The 25129-nt window shown below is 35.8% G+C and overlaps 1 protein-coding gene across 3 annotated transcripts; it reads left to right on the top strand.

The window, feature by feature from the left end:
• Positions 1–518: 518 nt before the first annotated feature.
• On the top strand, positions 519–23100 carry LOC112034132 (uncharacterized). Of its 3 annotated transcripts, none has more exons than XR_010629553.1 (13): positions 519–854; positions 3968–4020; positions 5541–5709; positions 5790–5853; positions 7557–7636; positions 7844–7997; positions 17980–18041; positions 18196–18258; positions 18967–19025; positions 19356–19437; positions 19778–19833; positions 21334–21536; positions 21724–21769. XR_010629553.1 is itself a non-coding variant. In XM_024066926.2 (13 exons), exons 1-13 carry the CDS (start codon positions 708–710, stop codon positions 22813–22815), a joined length of 1245 nt encoding a protein of 414 aa, XP_023922694.1. In that variant the 5' UTR covers positions 537–707; the 3' UTR covers positions 22816–23100. The 3 variants fall into 3 exon arrangements, 2 of the variants coding, with proteins under 2 accessions (XP_065630962.1, XP_023922694.1); XM_024066926.2 differs by lacking the exons at positions 19778–19833; positions 21334–21536 and adding exons at positions 21868–22113; positions 22797–23100 and having other exon boundaries at positions 537–854; positions 21724–21770; XM_065774890.1 differs by lacking the exon at positions 21334–21536.
• Positions 23101–25129: the final 2029 nt, after the last annotated feature.

Raw genomic sequence — 25129 nt, 5'->3', positions numbered from 1 at the left:
TAGAAGGTGTAGAGAAAAAAAAAAAAAGACACAAAAATATTTAATAAGGTGAGAGATAATGAGGATGCTATTAATTAGATAATCATTTAATGATGTAGAGAATGATGATGTTTTATTTTGACTGTTAGGTCTTTTGGAAATCTATAACTTAAAAAATGTGTAACTCTTGTAGAGTTATACCAGGTGTAACTTGAACTCATCTCTTATTATATAGATAAATTATAAAACACACTCTTAAAGTTTAAGGTAATTTGAATTTTTTTTTTTTTTTGAAAGTAGGTATTTTGAATTTTACAACATTAAATTTGAGAAATTGAATTTTATTCTTTAGCTTCATTAACAAAATCCTACACTTTAAATTTTGGCCGTAAAGTGTCGTGCTGGCGTGCTAATAATATCACGACCTGACCAGCCAGACCCAGCCCAACAAAAAGCTCAAAGGGGGTGAAGTCTCAAATACCAAAACTGCCCTTATCCTGGTCAGCACACAGCTCAGGATCCTCTCATAATACACCAAACTACAAGGGCGTATAAGTAAAACGACCCAAACCTCTCAACCCCGATACCTTTTAGTCTGCTAAGAAAACACTCAAACCCTAAAAAATCTCACTCTCAGTGAGATAGAGAGTTTCAGAGCGAAAGAAAGAGAGAGGAAGTTAGAAAGTTTTTAGATTTCTAGAGAGAGAAAGCTTTAGAGAGAGAGAGATATGGATGCGATAAGAAAACAACTCGATGTGTTAATGGGAGCGAATCGAAACGGCGACGTTCGTGAGGTGAATCGCAAGTACTATGATCGCGACGTTTGTCGTCTCTATCTCGTCGGACTTTGTCCTCACGAGCTCTTTCAGTTAACGGTATTGATTAATTTTGTTAATCTAATTAGTTTGCTTTTGTCTATGGATTTAGAACCAAATTCAAAACCCTAATCGTTTAATAATCTGTGAGCTTTAGGAGTTTGGATTTGATTTCTGTTATTTTTAGTTTCTTTATTAAATTAGAACAAGAATTGAAATGGTGAAATCCTAACTGTTGAAAATTGTGCGAGCTTAAGGTAGTTGTTGTGGATGGAATGATTGTTTTGATGCTGAGAAATTAGAGGAAAGGGGAACGAATTTGTTGTTTCTGGAGTACAATTGATCTCTTTGGTTGCTGAGAATATTTAACATTTGATCTGCTGAGAAATCTGAGGAAAAAAGAAAAAAATGTGGTTCTTAAAAAGATGTACATAAGCTGTATTGTGAGCTAAAATGAACAGGCCTACATGTACGAGAAGAAACCAGTCAAACCACATGAATTGATCATTACATTTTTTGTTGTTGATAATTCGATGTTTTTTTTTTTTTTTTTATTTTTTAATTTTTATTTTATTTTATGAATTCGATAGTTGGGGAGGGGGGACTTGAACCCTGAATCCTTAAGGCGCCAAAGCCTTGTATCGCCTGAGGCAAGGAGGCGCCAAAAAGGTGCTAGCCTGAGTGAAGCAAGGCGCCAAAGTTTAAATATAGGTTTTTTACATATAGGGTTCCAATCTAATGTATTTGATGTATAAGAATACTATATAAATAAATCTAAATCTGTTCTTAGTGGATAGGAGCTGGTCTATAAAACCAGTTTTTGGGTTTGAATCCCAGCAGAGCCTATGTTTGTGTCAAACAGTTAATACATGCATTATGCATCATACTCATAAATCACAATTAAAAATTAGTCTCCATCGAAATATCAACTAAGTCTGAATGTTAAACCAAAATATTGTTCATAACTTCATATTAGAAAGATAGGGGAGTGTTACTGTGAGATAGTGAGTCTGAGAGAGAAGGGTAAAGGAAAAAAAGAAGCAGAGAAAAAACAGAGAGGAGAGAGTTGCTGGAGACAGTAAGAGTTTGAGAGAGAAGGGTAAAGGGGGGAAAAGTAGAGAAAAAACACAGAGGAGAGAGTTGTTGGAGACAGTGAGAGAGAACTCAGGAAAAAAAAAAAAGAGTGTAAAAAAGAAAAAAAAAAACTAAAAGAATAAAAATATTACCTAAGAAGAAGAAAGAGCAATGCTTTGCTCTGAAAATTGCTAAATAGTGTTGTTGAAGAGTGGTTCTTGAAGATTCTTTTGGATCTTTTGTTTTATTTTATTTATTTATTTAATATTAATTTATTTGAACTAGTGGTTGACAGCTCATCCACACTAAGGATAATAAGTTTAAAATCAACCTTGCAGCCCTTTAAATTTACAAAAAATGCCATAAGTGGCTTTAAAAGCCAAAATTTACTAAGGGTCTCTCCTCTCGCCTAGTAAAAAATATCTAGGCGAGTGCCTAGGCTCCAGGGGCGGCGCCTCGCCTTAGTGCCTTTGAGGCGTGAGGCAATAAAAGGCGCGCCTGAGTAAAGTGAGCTGCCAAATTCTCAATATATTTATTATACATATAGAACTTAAATCATATTTACCTAGCATGTCAAAATATTATAATGAGTTTTTTTCAATGTATTGCATAAAGAAATTAGGTCTATCAAATTATTTCAAAATAGGATTGACATGGTTTAGGCACTATTAGTTATTCTAACAAATAGGTTTTACAACAAGCTTCTATATAACAATAAGTTTTTCAACATATATTTGTAAATTAATTTAACTAACAATAGGTTTTATAACGTGCCTTTTTAAATCAATAATCTAATAATAGGTTCACAACAAACTTCTATAAAAAAAATATAAAATAAAATAAAAACCCTGAGGCTCTTGCCTTAGCGCCTTTTTCATGGCTTAAGGCGGTCGCCTTGCTTGCCTAGGCTCTAAAGGCGAGTGCCTCACTAAAGGCGCCTCGCCTTAGAGCCTTTAAGGCACCTTAGTTGCGCCTCTCCTCGCCCGAGCGCCTAGGTGAGCGCTTGGCTCACCTTTGACTACAATGCTTTGCATAATTGTTAGAGATATCCTTTAGTATTTAGATTTCAACACTGAATGTTGTAACAGTGTTTCTAATTGTTGGAGTGCACCTCTAGGTGGACAAGTTCTGTTATTGTTGTCAGACTGGTTGATGGTACTGGATCCCATGGTTTAGCTGGTTTCTTTTGTTTATAGTAGGACAATTTTGAATTTGAAATTTCACATACATTTTGGTAACTTTTAGATTGGATTTTTAAAAATAGGTAAATATTCAATTAATACGACTCTGTTGTACTAGGGTCTTTCCCTTTTGATATCAATATATCTTATTACTTATCAAAAAAAAAAAATTACTCCATTTAATACAACTCTGTTGGAGATAGTTCTACTTATATGGTTGAATTTTTATCATGGTGTTGCTTATCAAAAAAAAAAAAAAAATATATATATATATATATATTCATTGTGTTGATTTAGGTTTTAATCTTGATTTATGATGACTGGGTATGGTTTTATTTGGGACTTGGTTTATTCATGAATTTATTTAGAGGGAATTCTTCTCCATTTATATCTCCCTCTTTATCTTTATGGGAACATGGTTGGTTTATGGGTTCTTTCACCTGCTGTTTTAAGTAAAATATCACATGGTTATTAAGCTGTGAATGCATACACTCTTTTATCAAGGAGTATTTTGTTCTGGCTATCTATGCCATTATTGTCTATTTAGATAATTATTTTAAGGGCAAATTACAACTTACTTACCTATGGTTTGGCCGAAATTTAAGTTGCACCTACCTGTGGTTTGAAATTTGACACTTGACCTACCGGAGGTTAGCTCAGTTAGAGTTCTATAACCCACCTCTATTAAAAACATGGTTAAATTTGTAATTTTGCTCCACTTTTATGTCTCTCTCCAAAAACACAAAAAACATAAAAATACAAGATCAAAAAGAATCCAGCGGAACACTTGCATTATGAGATTTTAAGTTACAAGTAGGCAACTTAAATTTCGATCAAACCACAGGTGGATGAGTTGTAATTTGCCCTTATTTAATCTCTTCTAATTCTCTAAATCTGTCATTTTCTTTTTGGTTTCAGAAAATGGATATGGGTCCTTGCCCAAAGGTTCACTCATTGCAGCTGAGAAAAGAGTATCCTTATAACTCATGGGAAATCTATTCATTTTTGTCTTTTTTCCCCAATTAAAATATCGGACATATAACTGGTGGCAAGATGCTGGACATGGAAATCTATCATCCATTATGTAGTTTTAATCCACTAGCATGATCTTGGGTCAATATGGGTTTTCATCATTATAATAAAAAAGAATTGTTTTCATCTTTGATTTATTTTGTTGAAGAATCTGTTTATTCACCTTTTTTTTTTTTTTTTTTTTTTTTTTTTTTCTGTCAATTAATTGTTATTGATTGCAATATGAGTGGGTTGGCATGCATAGTTATAGATGAGTTGGGGGGAGGAGTACGTATGTTGAAAATAAATAATTGAATATGAATAATCTTTTGTTTATTTTCTTTTACGCCCAAAATTTCCATGTCTTAACCCTGTAAATGGATGTGCTGGTATGAAATATCCTGTTGCCAATTAGCTGTTACTCAAATAGCACACATTTTGGATGCACGTGTAATTTACTGATAGTAAAAATGGAAAAAAAGAAGTATCTAATAAAGTGTGAATGGGTTGATACTGAAACATATAATCTTGCACATTTTGTTTTTATTTTTGATAGGTAAAAATAATTTTATTGAAATGAGACTACGTCATGAAAGTACACGAAGTAGCCTAAAGAATTACAATTTGAAAAATATCTACATATGGATCGACTCTAAAGGAAAATCTTGCACATTGTTAGAGTTTTTAACTGATTAAGTATAATGTTCGTAATGCAATGAACTATGGGTACATAGTTTGTGTTTATAAGCCTAACGCCAAAAAAATATCTGCGAACTTTTTAATCCTAGTATACTGCCAAAATTGGATGGAGTGCTCAAACAAACGTAGATTCTATAGAAATGTTTACAACACACATTAGTTATTTTTTTAGATCGATGGCAGAAAATTTGTAAGGTAGGGATTTTAATTTGATGGCCTAGTTTATTTTTTCTTGATGCATCTCACAATTCTCAGGGTTGGAATCCCATTATTTCGTTTATGACTGGTAAAATTCAGCATGATAAAGAGTCATGTTACATTTTGGACCTTTCAATTCCATACTGGACTTCCCATTCCTTATATTTTTATTTTTTATTTTGTTTTTGATCAGTAAAGTTCAGCTGGTGAAGTCCCCCATATTTTCAATTTCAGCCCTTTCTTGAAGCAGGCTGGAATCCTCAACCTACATGCTGTCACAATATGGATAATATTGAAAAAATGATAAAAATATTGGGACATTAATAATTGTAACATATTAAAGAATAGCTAATTGCAGAATGAGTCATCTAGTTCATGTTGAAGTCATAGAGTTTGCATATTTAAGGTTTCTAGCTATGGACCATTTTAAGTCTGCCAAGTAAATTACTTTCATGTGTCTAACTTCCCTTCATGTGGGATGAGCCCTGGTGATTTGGCATTGTTGCATTTTTAGGGCTTAAGCCTCAAAAGTCTCATATTTTATGGTCAAACTTCATCTCTAGTTCTGCTTAACTCTTTGTAGATATGAAGAAGCAAAAGCAAAAGCGATTGATAACTATGAGAGAGACCTCGAGGATGTTATAGATAGGCTCATTCTTGAGTGTGACAGGAAAATTACTAGAGCTCTTAGACGCCTTGAAGCTGAAGATGCAAAGGCTGCTATTGCAATTTCTGTCTCTGAGGTTACACAGGTGATAGTTGACCCCTAATATATTGTATATTTATCTTTTGGTGAATTTAGATGTATGATTTTCTTTTGTTGGGTTTGCAGACACCTGAGGTACTTGAGCTATCTAAGCAGATCAAGGAGAAGTTGAAAGAAGCTGATCAATATGGTAATGTATATAATAGTCTGTCTAGGAATCTTGTCTTAGAGAGAGAGAGAGAGAGAGAGAGAGAGAGATAGTAAATGCTATTATTGGATGCTCACTATCTAGGAGAACTTCAATCAGATTAGTTGCACGTTGCAGGGCATACTGTACAACAATTCTCACTCTTGGGTTTGCTAGGAATTAGGATTCTCTTTAAACGGTTCCTGAATGTTGATATTGCAAGTAGTACCTTCTGCCAGGCTGATCCAATGCTGATTATCAGGATAATTTAATCACTTAATGTGTATAAGTCTATAAGATTTAGTCAAATGAGATCAATGGTGGAGTGTGGGGTGATTGCAGTCCCATGTAGGTCTTATAGAATTTGTAATGTTGGAGGGCTTGGGAAATATATAGCAACCATGGTTGGGAAATATATAGCAACCATGGTAGTCAAAGGAGAGTTGGGTGCTCGCCTAGGCACCCGGGTGAGGAGAGGCACCACTAAGGAGCCCCTGAGGTGCAAGGCGCCATTAGAGCCTAGGCGAGCAACTTAAATTGAGAGCCTCGGTAATTTTTATTTTTGTTTTTAATTTAATTTTTTACATATTTCTTTTATAGAAGCTTGTTGTAAAACCTATTGGTAGATTAATTATTTATAGAAGTTTGTTGTATAACCTGTTGTTAGATTATTAATTTATAAAAGCTTGTTAAGAAATCTATCTTTAGATTAATTTATTAACAAAAAAAGCTTGTTGTAAAATTTATTTTTAGATGAATTAATTTATGAAAGCTTCTTATAAAACCTATTGTTATAAACCTATTATTCAACCTAATTTCTTCACTCAACATATGTAAAACACGATAATAATATTTCAATACATGAGGTACATATGATTTAAGTTATCTATGTATAATAACTATTTTTATTATTTGGCGCCTTGCTTTAATCGGGCTAGCACTTTTTTGTCACCTCATGCCTCAAGCAATACAAGGCCTTAGCGCCTCAAGGTTGCCTTTCGTCTTTGACTTACTTGGTAGCAGTAGACCATAACATTGAGTTTTATGTACCAAATAAATGGTTTATATCAATGGTGTTAACATCCTATGGCAACAAATTAGTTTTGGTTTATAAAAGCTTGTTAAAAAATCTATTTGTAGATTAATTAATTTCCAAAAAAGCGCATTGAGCTTACTGGAAAAGCGCAAAAAAAGCACACCTAAAGCACATTTCTTTGAGTGTGCCTTGCTGTAGAGGCAATAAGTGCTAGAGCCTTGGTGCTTTTTACCAACACTGAGCACAGTAACTAAGGGTTAGAAGAAGTTGGAATCTTGTCAGTTAAGTTGTGGAATGTACTAATTCATGTGGTCCTTTGTATAGAGTTAGTACACTTTGGCATAGTTAACTTTTGCAGACTTCTCATTTTTCCATCTTGTATTTTTGTTTGTATATCAATTCTGATTCTATTAATTATTGACGTCTCCTATCCAATTAATCAAGGGTTTGAGACTTTGAGTTTGGGGTAGCTGGTTCGGTCCTTATGGACATGTGAGTTGTATATACTTGTTAAAAAGAAAAAGTTCCTGACACTTTTCATTTTGATTGGGTCTACATATGTAGAGAGTTTGATTTGTAAGTTTTCTAAAGGTGGAAATGTTAGTTATATGTGCCAGAAGGTTGCTTAAATCTTAAGCAACTAATGAAAAGTTTAATGTGACATTTGCAGATCTTGAAGGCAAAACAGATCTTAAGATTCGAGCTTTGGAGGTGGTAGAAGAACTGAGAACCAAAAGAGCGGACAAACAGGTGATGATTGCTTTTGAGACAAATTTTGGCTTGTCAATGCCGATGCTATAATTGTATTGTTAAGTTCTTCTGGTTTATTGTTCTATGATGTTGACCTATAAGTAGAAGGTCCATGATTTTATTTTATTTTATTTTTAAAAAAAATTATTGACTTATATAGTTATATTCTGACTTTCATACGTGTATCTTTCATCTGTTTTGGTGCAGTCCATGCTTCTCCTGGATGCCTTCAATAAGGATAGGGCATCTTTACCTCAACCCCTCCCAAACCCACCACCTTTGGCACCCTTGCCTGTAATTACTCCTGATCCTCGTACACAAGAAATGATAAATGAAAAGTTGAAGAAGGCTGAGGGTCTTGGTAAGTCACTACTAAAATTTATTCGGTTATGTCCTAGATTTCTGTTGTTTGAATCTAAAGCGTTCCTTATATGTGCTCTATACTACACAATTATTTGGGGAAGCTCCTGAGTTGGTCTTGTCATGCTATAACAACATCTGATTTACATTTTTGTTCTTAGTAATTCCCCTTTCTTTGGTCAAATTCTTTGTATTCTATTTACTCCTAAGTTTTTGGTTGAAGTATAAGTGTGTGTTTGTACAAGATGTTCGATAACTGCTTCTACTGATCTCTCTCTCTCTCTCTCTCTCTTTTTTTTTTTTTTTTTTTTTTAAATTTCGTTGGGGATGGGATTTTCCTCTATTCAACCAGTTTTATGTTTGATCATTCGTTATTTATTTTTTTTAATTAGATCCTTTTGTGTATTTGTGAATACATGTCAGTTCCAAGTGTTACTTGTGAAGGAATTTAAATTACCTATGTTAACTTCTTGTTGGAATTTTTTTGAAAATTTGAATTTATCTTGGTAAATGATCATGTGTTCCTTTGCTTTTCCATCTCTTTTAGATTTTATTGACCATTGTAATTTACAAATATGATGGCTTGATGGGTTGTCTCTAGTATACTCCTTTATACATTGACTATATTTTTCAATAAAGTATGTTATTTATATTTATAAAAAAAAATTCTACTTGTTCTGACCAATTTCAAGTCAACAAAATCCCAACCCCAAATAGGCAAAGAATGTACCCTTTAAAGTGTAGCCTTTTGACGAATGACAAATTTCCCAATTTGTCGTACTTGTAATCAGGGTGGGTTTAGGGTTAGGACACTTCTGGATCTAGGGTTTAGAAATTGTTGAAAATTCAACTTGTGGGGTGATTTTTGAAAAGTGAGTTGTCCCTCTCAAGAGTCACTTTGCAGGATGTTCAGTAGTCTATGACTTGGTCTTCAAATCGTAAGCTTTAGCTTGTTCTTGGCTTGTCTTGCTAAGGTTGGCCCCAGCGCCTCTGAAGACTGCCTTCCATATAAAGGAAATGAGATATGGACCCCAATTCAACAATCCATAGTAGTTTCCAACCTAAGTTTCTAGTAGAAAAGCTACTTGGCAAGATGACCGTGTAACTTTGGGATAACTGATGCTCTCCTAGCTTTTGATTATGAAAGTGGCACATGGCTGGGGGTAGCAACTGTTTATGAAAAACATAGGACTCTGCTTTACCCATGAGATGGAGTTGGCCAATAAGCAATGAAACTTCATTTAGTAACTGGGGTCTATGGTTAACTAATATTGCCCTCCATCACTTATATATTACAATTCTTTTCATGATAGTCAGTCAAAAAGGGTTTTAGGATTGTTATTGGAATTATAGGGTGATTAGATAAGTTATCTGATGGTGATTTGGTAGAAGAAATTATGTGGGGTTTTTGGGTTTTGACAGGTAAAATGACTTGATTTGAGGTTGTAAGGAAGGAGGAAAAGAGATAGTTTTAAGGTGTTTAGAGGTTTTACGAACATCAGTGAATGTTATCACAACTCACAAGAAACAACAACAAAGAGAGCAGATAAAGGGAGAAAAGAATAATATGTCCAACTTGACTAAATCCTCAAAACATTTAATATTTTATTGATCAATTCTAACTTGTTTGCGTACAAAACACACTTATATAGGCAAATTAGTTTTAGCTTAATTGGTTTTCCATAATAACGGGATGGCTAATGAGGTTGTGCGTTCAACATGCATTGAGTGTATGTGTAGCTTACCATTCCAAAAAAAATAATAATAATAATAACGCACATATGTAGACCTTAAATCTTAACTTCTAATAGAAGGCCCTGACAAGAGTTGTGTTCTTCCTATGGACTGCAGCTTTGGGAAGAATCTTAACTATAGACAACTTGAAAGACGTATATCTATGGTAGTTTGTGTTGCACGAGCAAGAGAAATGGAGAAACAATTGATTATTTACCTTTTCATTTCTATTGTCAAAGTGGTGTTTAGCCTTTTTGGGGTTTAGTGGGTTATACCTAAAGGAATAATAGAGCCTTTAATTTGTTGGCAGTGTGGTTTTGGTTGACATTGGCACATAGAAATTGGTAAGGCAATTTCTCATTATTTAATGTGGTGCATTTGGGTGAAAGGAATTCTAGAAGTTTTGAGGGATGTGAACGGACTCTTTTGGCTATGAAATTTATGCTTTTTAGATCTTTTTTGAATGGATGGTTGCATCGGGATTATTTCTTCTTCTAACCTATTAGATTTGGTTGATCATTGCAACGTTAGAATTTAATTGGGTGTACGTATTGTACACTTTGGACTTGGGTTGTGCCTTTATTTTGATTTAAGAAAATTTGTTACTTATCAAAAATAAATAAATAAAAAGAAGCACTCCTACTTGACCGAAAAACCAAAACCTAATTGAATTGAACCAAAGCCCACATGTAGACCCATAAAATAAATAAGGCTTACTTATTAATAAAAGAAAGCCCAAGGCACACAACTATGGCCAGACTTGACCATTTCAAATGATTGAAATACCCTTGACTTTAAAATAACTAAATAGAACTCAAAATAAAATATCGAAAACTAATGACTACCATTGCCTTTTATTTAGGGCTTTGCCTTAACCTTAGACTTCAAAAAAGAGGATATTGTTTCTCTAACATTGCTATTATTGCACCGTCACCTTTCATATAGTATTGCCACCCTAAAGGGTGGCTCTCCTTTTGTTTTTCCATTTGTTAATTTCCTTTCCCTTTTTTTTCTAATTTTCTTTTCCTTGTTTCAAAGGGGTTGTTTGAAACCATCAAAAGCTTTTGTACATTTCTAAATCTGCCGTCCCCTCTTAATGGCCATTGAAAGCTGTCTGCGATTATAAAAATAAATTTTTGGTTTAAGCAAAGTTTTCTTGATGGTTAATTCTGGTTTTATCCACCAATGAATTGCAGCACCAATCATTCTTTTAAGAATGGAGTGTATGGTGGAGTCTTTATGTTTAAGACCCAGTAGTTACTTGTGTAACTTTTCAATAAATGAAATGTAGTTTTTGCTCACAATTTATTGTCACATGTGAAGTTTGGCATTTTACGCATTTTACACTGTTTCGACATTTAACATTAACATTTTCTGGAAAATGAATCATTTTCAAAAAAGCATTTTTGAGAAAACTATCTCATTTTCCTATATTTGGTAGCAACCTTAAAATAAGCTGAAAAACTGTCTTTTGACTTCCCTTATTTATCTTGGCAGCAAGATAGAGTTGTTTTCTAGAAAATTTTAGCAGAAAACAACTCCATCCTACGCCAATCTAAATAACGGAAGTCTTTTTTTTTGTTTTTTTTTGATGAGTAACATAAGAAATTTTATTAAAAAAAAAAAAAAAACCAAGTGCACTGGAAGTGTACTATAGTGGCACTACTCAAGAACCTAGATTAGAGTTGTTTTCTAGAAAATTTTAGTGGAAAGCAACTCCATCCTAGGCCAATCTAAATAACGGAAGTCTTTTTTTTTTTGATGAGTAACATGAGAAATTTTATTAAAAAAAAAAAAAAAAACCAAGTGCACTGGAAGTGTACTATAGTGGCACTACTCAAGAACCTAGATTACAACGATCAGATCGGGGAGAGAAAACAAGAATAAGAAGGCAAAACTAAACTTCAATCAAGGAGAGTATGGAAAAAGAAAGACTTAATGTCAAGGATAGACTATTCACAATTCTCAAAGCATCTAGCATTTGCTCCCGCCATAAGCACCAAAACAAACAATGCAGCACAAACCTCCATAAATCTATATTTTGATGTCTACCAAACTTGCCTTGCCAAGAAGCTAACAACTCACTAACTTTATATGGCATAACCCAATGTGTACCAAAAAAATTCATATGCTATAGGACAATGAAGAAGAAAGTGATCCACCGATTCCCCACACCTTTTACATGTAAAGCACCACTCTAGCACAAAATATGCCTCTTCCAAAGATTATCCTTAGTTAAGATCTTACCTAAGGCAACAGTCCAAGAAAAGAATGCTACTCTAGGAGGCACCTTCAATTGCCACACCATTTTCCAAGGAAAATCAATGACAGAAGAAGGAGATAAAGAGTGATAGAAACCTCGAACCTCAAAACATCTCCTTATTGCTGGCTTCTAGCAAAGATTATCAACACCGATGCGTTGTACATTCGTGGAATAAAACACATCCCAAAACAGATCCAACGATTCTGGCTCCCAATCTTACAATGGACGATGGAATAAAATGTCCCAATGCAGCCTCCCATTAGAGAAGCGCATAACCTCTGACACAGAATTCTCCTTGTCCAACTAATACTATACAATTCCGGAAAAGCTTCCTTAAGAGAACAATCCCTACACCATACATTGTCCCGGAACTTTACCCTAGTATCATCACCCACATCAAATTGAAGAAATTTAGAAAGTCCAACCGACCACTTCTAATGGATTTCCACACACTACCACCGTTAGGCCTTGACACTAGTTTGGTTCTGTCCTCATATTTTGCCTCAATGACCTTCCTCCAAGGGGCATCTCTCTCCGTTCCATAGCTCCACAACGATTTGCCTAATGAAGCATAATTAAATCTTCTTGGCTGCTGAATCCCGAAACCTCCATTCTGCACCAGCATACAAACATTTAGACCATTCCACCAGAGGTACCTTAGGAGCATCAATACCACTCCAAAGGAAGTCTCTTTGTCTTTTCTCCATACGGTTAGCCACTTTGGAATAGGAAGGAGAGAGGAAATAAGTAGGTGAACTGGATAGAGTACTCTTAATAAGAATTACTTTGCCCCCCTTAGATAAATACCTCTTCCACCTAGCTAGACGTCGCTCCATCTTCTCCAAAATTGTCTCCTCTTTATGGGTAGCATCCATCGAAAGGCCCAAGTATTTCAAAGGAAGTGAAGACTGCCTACAACCTAAAATCTCCACTAATTCCTTCATATTATGTATGTTACCAATTGGTACCAATTCTGACTTCAACAAGTTTTTTATCACTGACACCACTTCAAATTTGGCGAAAATCCCACACAAAGCAGCTAAATGGTGTGAGTCACTATCACAAAAATAAGTGTATCATTTGCAAGTAAGAGATGAGACATTGTTAGCAATGTACCAACTGATCAAATACAAAAATTACATAAATCAAGAAAATTACCCCTGTATACTTCCTGTGTACTTGGATGTCTCTCTCTTTTCATTATCAATAAATCCTTATTACCTATAAAAAAAAAAAAAAAAAAAAAAAGTACCAACTGAACTACCTACTGTGAAGCTCGAAAATTGTCCCAAAATAGCAACCGCATCCAACATACGACTCAAAGCCTCCAAGACAATATAAAAAATGAGAGGAGATAATGGGTTCCCTTGATGAATACCCCTAGTGCTACCAAAAAAGTCAACCAGCGTACCATTAATCATAATAGAAAATTTGACAGTTGATATATACCACATAATCCACCACCTCCATTTTGCTGAGAAGCCACACCGCCTAAGCAAATACGTAAGAAAACTCCAATTCGCATGATTATAAACTTTCTCAACATCCAACTTGCAAATAACCTTGGACACCCTGTCTTCATCCTATTGTCAATACATTCAAAAGCAATTAAACACAGAGTCCAGAAGTGTTTTGAGAATCTGAGTTAATTATTCACACATGATTGGCCAAAACCTTAGAAATAATCTTATACATACCTCTCAAGTCCCACCAAACTAATAGGACGAAAGTCCTTGACTTCCACAGTATCAGATTTCTTGGGAATGAGGGAAAGGAAAGAAACATTAAGGCTGTGTTTGGTTCATGTAAAATATTTTCCGGAAAATAAATATTTTCCGGAAATGTTATTTTCGGGAAAGGAAAATGTTTTCAAGCTATTTGGTTGTGCAATGGAAAATAGTTTGGAAAATGATTTTTGGTGTTAAGTAACATTCTAAAAATGCTATTTTCTTACAAATTTTTTACATTTTCTCAGCCATTTTCTTAGCATCCAAACAAATTTTATTACAGAAAAACCCCAATCCCAATCCATAGAACAAATCACAGCCAAATACCCATCACTTGCAACCACCAACAACCCACAACCACCGAAATATATACCCACCATCGAAACAACACCACACACCATCGAAACTCCAATTCAACCCACGGCGGCAAACTTCAACAATCAAAAGCCACAACCGACGGCAAGTAAGCAAAATTACAAATCGAGGGAAAGGGACGATCTCACGGTGCGATCACGGAAGAGAGAGTGATCACAGTGCGATCTAGAGGGGTGCGATCTCGGCATGACGATCTCCCCAGCGTGATCTCGACGGCGCGAGCTCGACGGCACGTCTGGGCTTGGGGCGGTGGGCTGAGCTCGACAGCGCGAGCTTGATCTCACTTTCTCTAGTCTCTCTTCGTGCTCTCGCTCTCTCTCTCTCTCTCTCTTCAATGTCTGGGGTTGAGGCGCAATTTCTGTTTCGGCTCACTCTCTCTCTTTACGCGTTTGGTCCTTCTCTCTCTCTCTCTCTCTCTCTCCGGAAACCATTTGAAGTGGAAATAGGAACTGAAAATAATTTTCGGGATCAAAGCTTATTTTTTACGGTCAAATGAAAATAATTTTCGGAAAATTCTATTTTCAAAGCCAACCAAACAGCTTATTTTACGGAAAATGATTTTCGGAAACCATTTGAAGCCAAAACAAATGGACCCTAAGACTCCTTTCAAACATAGCTTGCTCATGGAAATTATGAAGGAAAGCCATAATATCCAATTTCAAAATGCTCCAGCAAGATTGAAAAAAAGCCATGGAGAAACCATCTAGACCTGGTGACTTATCCCTGTTGAACCCACTAACTACCCCTAACACCTCATCCTCCTCGAAAGGTCTATCCAACCACATTATCTTCCTCAGGAATTCTTCCAAGCTCCACATCATCTAGAACAAGGCGATGAACCTCATTTTCAAAGTAAAGTTTTCAATAAAAATGAGTAATACACTCTGCAATGGATCCTTGGCTGGAAGACATCACCCCATCCACCATAAGCATATCAATGGAATTAAATGAATTGGCCATACAATGGAATAATTTTGTGTTTCTATCTCCTTGAATGCAAATAACTCTTGATTTCTGCCTCCAACAAATTTCTTCCAACTCTCCGCTAATTCTTTCCTTATCTAGCTTTTCCACCGCAAGACACGAATTTCCTCAATAGTCTCCAATACTTGAAGATCACTCCACAACTTCTTCCCTTTCACTTCTATATTACCAAAATCCTCCACATTCCATCTCTTGAGATCAACCTTCAACCTTCAGAGCCTTCAATTTACTTGCTAAAATAAAACTAGGAGCTCCATGAAAATTATAAGACTCCCACTAGGAGCATGTCCTTTCTATGAAACCCTCATTCAAATTGATTAACCACATTTTTAAACATACAGGAAACCAAAAAACAACCCCTCTGCTTCCTCCGAAATCTCCACAACCCTTCTGTCCCACAGTACAAGCACCCTTACAAATGATATCTGCCCTCTAATTCCTAATCAAATTTCAAACCAGAAGCCTTTTTTCTTGTTTATTCAATCTTCTGACATTCCATGAAGTAATTTTCAAATTCATTGATGTTACACAACAGCCACCCTATTGACACTTCTTCCCCTAGTTGACTCATTTTCAGCACTACATGTACTCACCAAACTTATTAATTCCCGGTGACCTTTCTGGCCCACCTTGACCATTTTCTTCCGTGAGCCTTCTACATGCAACTTATATTATATATATATATATATATATTTTCAAGCTTCTAAAGCTGAAAACAAACCCATAACCTTCTCTTCAAAACCTTCCAACAAAGTCCCCATAGATTTGCTGAAGGTTTTGATCCTGTTGGTTACCGACAATGTAACTAACAACTATCAGCTTTTTCCGAACCCCCAACCTCCACTGGTTCCTTTCAGCCACCTCCATATGGTTACTATCAGATACAACTGGATTTTCCATTGCCAACGGTGCCACAACCAACGGCTCACCATTACATTCAGAAGACAAAATACCTTCATTAGATTCAAAACTCACACTCCGAACCCATACTGGCAATAGCAAAATCCACCACACCATTACACTGATCAGCCCAACTAATAATTGGCCCATCACCAAGAAAAGAATCCGTACTTGGGAGAACTTCAATCTCTGAGACTGAATCCGAGACTAATTCCGGGGACTGAGTTAGCTCTAAGTACCCAATCTTTAGAATTGCCCCATACTTTTCCCATATCACCAACAAAATCCCTAAGTGATAGATGCTGATTTTGTAACCCATCATCGGAAGCATGTACAATAGGCTCTGAACTTTGAGATGACACTATTGAAGCAACCTTAACCTCCTCTAAATCTGACCCTGATGCTATCACATGGTGCGGAGGATGGCTAGGAGCCACCTCCTTCACAATCGGACCAAAGGAGGGCTGGAATGACTTGCTAGAACTCGCCTGATGGAGACCGGAAGTAGGAACACCAGCAATTGGAGAGACTGAAGTTGAAGATTCACTTTCTAGCTGCATCAAAACGAGGCACAACACACTTGGTTGAGTTGGAATATGTTGGGGACACGCTTCTGGTCTTTTAACAGAGTCTAGATGCTGGGTTTTGGGCTTAGAATCGAGCCCAGCCTATTTCACACTAATAGGCTTCCAAACAGACAATTTGGGCTTCGGCCCAATGCCTTTAGGCAGTTTGGGTTTCAGCCCATTTTCTTTAGGTAGTACCGAATGATTAATCCCAGTAGGCTTTGTCCTTGTAGGTTTAAAAGAGTTTAGACTCACCTCACTTACGTAGACTCATCTCACTTACATTAGATGATATCACACCCTACCTACCTTCCTTCCCACGCTCGACACGCAAAAAAACATCCAAGGTCGGTGTATCTTTGATACCGCTACTTGCAAGGCTATTAATGACAGACGTAATGTTTGCCCCAAATTGAGCCTTTATATTCTCAGACTTTCCTTTAAGTGGCACACGATCTCCACCGGAAATTCTATTGTTTGAAATTTGAATTTCTGAGATTTTCTCCTTTCCTTTTTTCCCTAACTCACCATTGTGTTTCTGTGGTTCTGCCACCGCCACCATGACTATCTTGGAGACACCTTTTTGGTTACTGAGGAAGCCCCGTTGAACTGGAGCAATTGTCTTCGTCATCTGAATACCGAATCCTCTCCAACCACTACCCAACTTCCCCTCTAGAACTACTATGGACCCTTTATGTCTGCCTTTATGTAATTCAGATAGCATCAAAGAAGAACCATGGGTGTTGGACCCCAGTTACAAAATAAAAACTTTGTCACCCTCCCTAACTGTTCTCGCACATTGGCCCATAGATTGCTTAAATCCTCAACGTGTGTCAATATTCTCATAGCACTCTCGTTCCCCATACAAACACAACGTAATGAAATCTGGCCTCGTTCATAAATATGTAACAAGAAGAAAGATCCCCCCCTCCTCGACAACAAACTCGAAAGATTTAGATTCAACGAAAACAAATGTAGAACCACCCATAATGAAAGAAAAAAGGAAAGCGAAGGGCAACAAAACCTCTAAAAAAAGATGGACAGAAAAATCTATGGCTTATTTGAGGTAGCCAGGCCTCATATGTGACTAATCCGAGGTAGCCAGGGCTCACTGCTTCCTCTTTGCTAAGGGAAGTCTTTGAGAAAGCTTTCCTTTGACCCTTTTTTTCTTTTCTTTCCTGATACTACCAAACACTGGAAAATGCAAAAAAACTATCTTCACATAAGGTTCTTCATCAAAACGAGTTGTTTATTTTTGTATAGCTGCAGTGATTTGGCATGAGACTTTTGTTTGTTCAAATTACTTTAAGAATCTTACTTATGAGTCTGATTTTACTGTTTAAGAATTGTTGTGGAATTAAACTTTTTTATATGAGTTTAAGACAGTCTGTTGGCTAGTTAAACTGTTCTTAATTATTTTTTAAACCTTTTCAGGTGAGCAGGGTTTGGTTGAAGAGGCACAGAAGGCATTGGAGGAGGCTGAAGCACTTAAGAAGGTTCTTTTATGCTTATCTAGCTTGTTTTATGGAGTTATTTGGTTCACTTTGTTGTGGTTTATTTTTATCTCTTTTCTGTTATGAATTCATTCTATCTTCCATTATCTTCCTTCTTTCTGTTTTGTATTTTAATCATTTATTATTACTATTTTAGTTACCTGCCCGACAGGAGCCTGCTCTGGATTCCTCCAAGTACACTGCTGCTGATGTGCGGATTGTAAGCCCATTATTCCCAAGCCAATTTATTCATTTGTTAATATAAATCACCTTTCTTGTGGTATAGAAAAAACGAAAGCTGAACTTCACATAAGTGTGAATCAAAATTTAAGTTGAATGTATTTTTATTTTTTGGATGACCGCTGCTTTGGGTAAAGTTGTGACACTGGATAACCTTACCGAATGTATTATCTTTGTAAATTTTGGCTTTGTAAGTGTAGTAGTGAATCCATTGGTCATCTGCTGCTGCACTGCTCATCTGCGAGCAAATTGTGGTCTTTTGTATTTTCTGCCTTTGGAATTTATTTGATAATGACAAAAAAGGTGATAGATGTGTACTTCAGTTGGCAAGGGTTGTCCAGTTGGCATAAAAATAGCTCATCTAGAATGCGACTCTTTCGCTTACGTGGATAGTTTGGAGAGTGTAATAATTAAACTTTTGAAAGTGTTGAGAGAGTGTAATAACTAACAGTACTTATTAGTAATAAGTACTGTTAGTGGTGGGGCTACTTATACTTAGTTGATTTGTGGATATTTTAAACTCTTTAGAAGATCCTTGTATTCTTCAAAGTGAAGTACCCATATGCATTTTGAAATGTAAATGTGCCCTTGGTTGACAAGTCTCTTTGATTCCATGGCTCAAAGTCAAATTATATGCTTGTTTATTTAATTTGATAAGCTAACATAACTCTTCTGTTTTTATTTTCAGACTGATCAGAAGTTACGTGTTTGTGACATTTGTGGAGCATTTTTGAGTGTTTATGACAGGTAATGTTTTATCTTGTGTCCTCAATTCTTGCTACATTTTCTTAGCTCTTCTTAGGGAAACATAGAGTTAGTATTTGGGGATTCAAGTGCTTCAGCTTTTGACCCAACAATTATACCTCCTTGTCACCAGCAGGCTTTTGGGCCCAGTTTTACGAGGATTACTTTTGCAGCTAAAGAATGTGCGTCTTTTTTTTTTTTTATGCTTGTAGATCATGCTATTATCAGCTAGAAAATTATTGGGCAACTGTGCTGTACATGTATATATTCTGTCAGAGCTTTTGGACATTTTAAGTATGAGCAAAACATTTTGATTTTTGTTGTTATTTTCAGTGACCGCCGTTTAGCTGATCATTTTGGGGGGAAACTTCATTTAGGTTATATGCAGATCCGTGAGAAGTTAGCAGAGCTTCAGGTATGTAAGATGTTCTGATTATTTTTATTGTCTATTTATTTGATCTATTTTGACTTAAGTTGGTTCCACCTAACTGTTAACAGTAGTACATAGGGCAATTGAGCAGGAACAAAAGTTTCATTAGCTACCAAGTCTGCTTACTTCTTCCAGTAACCTACGGGCTATTGTTTTTACGTAAAATACTCAAGTACATATGCTATTGTTTTTTCATTGGCAAAAGAAATGTCAAAAAACATATAATCAAACTGATGCTGCAGTGTTTAATGTGATATATCTATTTTTTTACCTATCATATTTTTTGAAATGTCCTTAAGTTGGTATTCTGAATATGTTGGTTCAGGTGCTGGTCTAATGTTTGACATTCTTCTATAGAGATTCTCAGTTAGTATTCGATCTGTGAGTTTTTCTTACCTCGGAGAAGGATGTTTTATGCATTTTTCTGATGTCCTTTTCATTATCATTTAGATTGTTAGACTCTTGAGCATGACTCCTCAAGGAAGAAGTATATAGAGTCCAAAACATGTTTGACGTTGATATACATGGGATCTGTCCTTAAGTGTGGAAAATGTGCTTCCCTCATGTTCCTGCATTTAGAGTTGGTTTTGAAGGCAGTTACAGGTTGGATGTGGCCTGTCCCTGTGCACATTGGTGTGCTTGAATGCATACATACATGCTTACATACAAATATATATAAGAGAACATGTATTCTAACAGTGAGATTTTTCAGATTTTAACTCAATCTAAAGTTGTTAAGTGGTGCAACATTAACAAATAGCTACACCAAGTGTAAGTTGAATGTATGTGTATGTATATTATATTAGAAAACGAATCTTTTCAAGATATGTAAGCTGTTAAAAAATTCACTGGCATGAAGTCCTCAAAACATTGGAGAAAGGTGATATTAGCCTTGCTCCAAAGAATGGCTGTAGGAGGTATCTTTTGCAACGGGTATATGCAACATCAATGACATGTGGGGTTGCATATATGGGTGCCACATACGTGGGGGAGGAGTGTTGCATACACCTATTGCATAAGATACATTTTGCTCCTGTAACATTTTCAAATAAAGGCCCATGTCAGTTAGTTGTATCCTATATTTGCTACCTAAGGATTTTTGGCTTTTGAATAATGTTTACATAAATTGTGCAAACATCATTAAAGGTGAGCATGATTGTCAACTATAGAGAAGATGACAATCAGTTTGTGGATTATTGTCGTCAATGGTGTCATCCATATATGTTGATGTACTTAGGTGCTGCTGTAGCATTTTACTTTATGTGCCTCCCTCTTCCTCCCTGCCCCCCACCCTCTTTCTTGTTCTCCCGAAGGGTTGAATGCACTTACTTTAAGGGAGGCACTGTACTTTAAGGCGGGGGGGGGGGGGGGGGGGGGAATGTTTTCACTAGAGGCTGGTGGTTGGTACAGTGGTACTGCATTATCATGGTAATACATTGTTCAAAGTGTAACTTTCTATTGGTTTCTGGCATAAAACTATACAAGAAGATGAGTTGGAGCTGACAGGAAGATAGCACCGCCTATTTGGGGAGTTGTGGATAGAGGATATGGTTGGGCATTGGTGAACTGATTTGGGTTAATTGATTATTGGTTATATGTCATTTGATGTGCTGCTTGCTTTAGGGTTTGTCATTTTACCAAATGAAAAAACAGATGTACATAAGATTTGGAGAATTAGCTTTCTCAAAGGAGTTGTTTTTGGTCTAATTTGCATCTTTGCTTGCTATGAGCATACATACCTGGGATCAAGTTTTGGTGTAGCACTGACTTCTAGAGTTTTTGACTGAAAGGAAATTGAATTTTACAGTTCTTGACTGAGGGGAAGTGCGGTGATATCTGTTGGGATTTGTCTTTTCCTTACCATAAGTTATCCTTTTTCAGCAATCTATTTCCATGTCAAGAACGTGTTGCCTCCATCAGTGTACACTCAGTTTGCTATTGTGGCAACTTTGGCGAATGATCTGCTTAATTGTGGTCTAAATATCTGTGTTGTGGCTGTCACAATTTTGTTTTTCATTTCCTATACTCTGGAAACATTCTGCCATTTATTTGTAAGGCTTAAAGATTTTGCCAATCAATAAAAGGTATATTTTTAATTTCTTTGTTGCCTCATGATAATATCCAACTTGAAGTAGTTCTGCTTTTCCTTGTGATATACTGTATCTGTTGATGTTCTTCCTTTTTCAGTTAAAATATCCAATTTAATTTTTAGTTTGTGTTATCCAAATTGGTGGGTTCAATGGTTACATTTTTTGGTAATTAATTTGTCAGGAAGAGAAAGAAAAGAGCCGAAAGGTTGATCGGCATGATGAAAGAAGGTAACTTATATTGTGTGTGTGTGTGTGTATTCTGTACCTGATTTTTATATAAATGTTATTCATTTCACCCTTTTTCATTTTATTATTAATGATATAGATCAAAAGAGCGAAGTAGGGACAGAGACAGGGAACCTAGCAGGGATCAGGAACGTGGAGATAGTCGTGATCAGGGAAGGGATTATGATCGTAGGAGCAGAGATCGTGATAGATATCATGATCGTGAACGTGGATATGATCGGGATCGTGACAGAGATTCCGATCGGTCCCGCAGTTATGATTCAAGAAGCCGCCGCAGGTCACGCTCACGGTCAAGGGAACGTTCCAGGGATTATGATCGCCACAGGTATTTTCTCTCATTTTATTTTGCAAGTATTTCTAGTCTATTATTGTCTGTGTCTTATCAAGAGTGGAGCTAGGGGTTTTAGCTCATTCTTATTGTTATTGATGTATTTTGGGAGTGATCTTCATGCATGAGTGTCATTATTAGACAGTGTTATTGGATGATTGCAATTTGTGGGTGTTTTTTGATCTGAAGTTTTTACGTATAATGATATGATCATATGATTAAAAATGATTGTAATTTTTTTCAGCAGGTGGGAACTACAAATTATAACTAGTTCTTTCAGATCCACACTAAAAGGATGTTTTTTCGTGTGATAGTTTAAAGTGGAAACTTCTTTGTCTCTTCCAGGACATTTACTTTTCTAGTCTAAACATAAGTATCCTGCCTGAAATTGCACAAATTTGTGTTGCTTGTATGTCTTGGTCCATACACCATGCAGTGGGCCTATCTATCCTGCTAGATGCCAACCCAATAATCTAATCATTTTATTATGGTCACTGAACAGTCCATAGGACACTCTGACCATATGAGAGATCAAATAATTCCTGTAGATATGTCCTGGATGTATTGAATTGATAAAAAAAATTTATGACCTTGGTGTATTTCATATATCCACTCTCGTTTATATGCACGTGGAAGCCTTTGGTGGTTCTTATCTAATTAGTTACTCTCTTTTTTTTCAGGCGTTACGATCGGTACTAGACGGTCCTCACTGTCGAGCAAGCGTTTGAAAATGTGTTTGTCTAGGTCAGTGTTAAAACTCATGTAGGGGAAAGATAATTTTTTGTGTTTCTCTCTAAATTTTTAGGAGAGTTGAGCTGTGAATTCTCCTGTGATGGACATAATGACATTATGCTTAGGTTTTTTCAACTTTGTGTTTGAGAGGTATGCTCAACACTTATTTGACTTGAATTGAATTTCTACTCATATTTGGCTGTAAGTTTAGTAGTTACTGCTGCTGTAGTGAGATATGGTTTGTTGTGTACACTTTTTAAGTTGGTCATTTTACTTGAATAGTCGGGTGGAATGTGATGTGAATCATGTTGGGTACCAATCCATATTAAATAGCAAATCAGGACTAAGATCTTTTTGGGACAATTGTCAATAAAAAAAAAAAATTTGATTTCCTCGTTCAGTTTTTGTGCTGTTTCATTGTGCTCCCATGGTCCGATAGATGTATATGTAACTCAAAACTCCGCAATGTTTCCTGGAGTTAAGGTGTCTGTAATTTGGCATCTGTATGTTAATTTCTTTCTTGATCTCAAACATGCATCTGATGTGGTGGGTTACCTAATCGCAACATACATCTGATGTGGGTTACCCAATCGCACGCCCTTGAAGCCATGGAGGATGACTCACGTGCAAATGGGTAAAGATCTTTTTGGGACAATTGTCAATAAAAAAAAATTGATTTCCTCTTCCAATGTTTGTGCTGTTTCATTGTGCTCCGATGGTCTGATAGACGTATATGTAACTCAGAACTCCACAATGTTTGTGCTGTTTCATTGTGCTCCGATGGTCCGATAGATGTATATGTAACTCAAAACTCCGCAATGTTTCTTGGAGTTGAGGTATCTGTAATTTGGCGTCTGTAATCGCAGCATACATCTGATGTGGGTTACCCAATCACGCGCCTTTGAAGCCATGGAGGGATGTCTCACGTGCAAATGGGTAAAGATTTACCGCAAGGATTGCCTACAATAAACAAACTTTGAATGGATAAATAGGAATTCGAATGAGCTTAAAGGTTGGCAAGTGGTATTTTTAAAAGCCTTAAAATGATCATTGAAGCATGAGAAGTTGTTAACATAGGAATATTTTTGAAAGGGTAGTTTGTAGTCTATTAACTAACCAATTAGCTCTTTAGTTATGCTGCGAGAAATTTGCAAGCTTTTTTAGAATATTGTAATAAACTGCAGTGTGAACTTTGAACTATATTGGCAAATTTCAAAGAGCTGGAAAAAGAAGACATTGTAATGGAATAATTATTAGTATCTAAAAGTTTGGATGTTACATATAGAAAGCTTGTAAAAAATGATGTATAAGGAAATTTTTAAAGATATATTAATTTTAAAAGTTATTATATGTACAAAGGAATAGCTATTATATTCATTTTAAAGAGGAACAACTATTTTTCAATTTAAAAAATAATTATTTCAATGTAATAATTAATCAATGTAATAAAGATACAACCAAATGATCAAATTGCTATTACACATGAATAACTATTCTACTATAGGTTATTACAACATACCAAATGTACCTTAGATTCATTTGGATAATGTGAAATGCATCAGACCTTTTAATGTTGACTTCTAGTATCTTTCTTAATGGCTTGTGTCCTCTCTCATACACTAATATTGGATGTTCAAAATATTTGAGGGATAAGAGATAACAATAATGATCTAAGCCTTCTGTAATTACGGCACTTGGCATGTCCTTCCGAAATTCACGAACAATGTCCCTAGAACTCTGGGAACTTGTATGACGCCAACAATGAAGAATGGGAAGATTATATCCAATGAGGGCAAGCCAACCTTGAACATTTTACTTGGAACTACATTAGCATGCATATAGAGTTAGGTTGGACTTTTTGGGAGTGTATGTACTTTTTTGAGAGTAATACAGAGTGTTCACATGCATAGAGAGTTAGGTTCGACATTCGGGGAGAGTATGGTTTTTTAGGGTAATACCAACTCAATAGTGTTCACGTCCTTTCAAAAGGATTCTGCCCATATTGGGATCTTGGAGTTAGATCCTAAAACCAAACTCAGAAGGAGCCAAACATAATAATACGTTAGTTCAGTTGTTTCACGAAAAAACATCTAAATAATGGCAGGTACTCATCCTCATAATTAAAAATCTCTAGTTAATGGATGGATGTAAGCATGGAATTTGGGACATTATATATATATATATATATATTAAAAAAAATCTGATGATACAATAAACTTCACAATATTTTCACAATTGTTAGCAATTTGTAAATTTGTGATTGTCTTGTTGTAAAAGCAAT

Source organism: Quercus suber, unplaced genomic scaffold (genome assembly GCF_002906115.3).
Source record: "Quercus suber isolate HL8 unplaced genomic scaffold, Cork oak 2.0 scaffold_101, whole genome shotgun sequence".
In the NCBI taxonomy this organism is placed as follows: domain Eukaryota; kingdom Viridiplantae; phylum Streptophyta; class Magnoliopsida; order Fagales; family Fagaceae; genus Quercus; species Quercus suber.
This window is presented reverse-complemented; position numbering and strand designations above follow the sequence as displayed.

Coding starts and splice junctions, on each gene's coding strand:
- LOC112034132 (XM_024066926.2), top strand. CDS start 708: ATGGATGCGATAAGAAAACAACTCGATGTGTTAATGGGAGCGAATCGA. Junction 18,042..18,195: donor AGGCTGAAGCACTTAAGAAG/GTTCTTTTATGC, acceptor TTACTATTTTAG/TTACCTGCCCGACAGGAGCC. Junction 21,771..21,867: donor GATCGGCATGATGAAAGAAG/GTAACTTATATT, acceptor TTAATGATATAG/ATCAAAAGAGCGAAGTAGGG.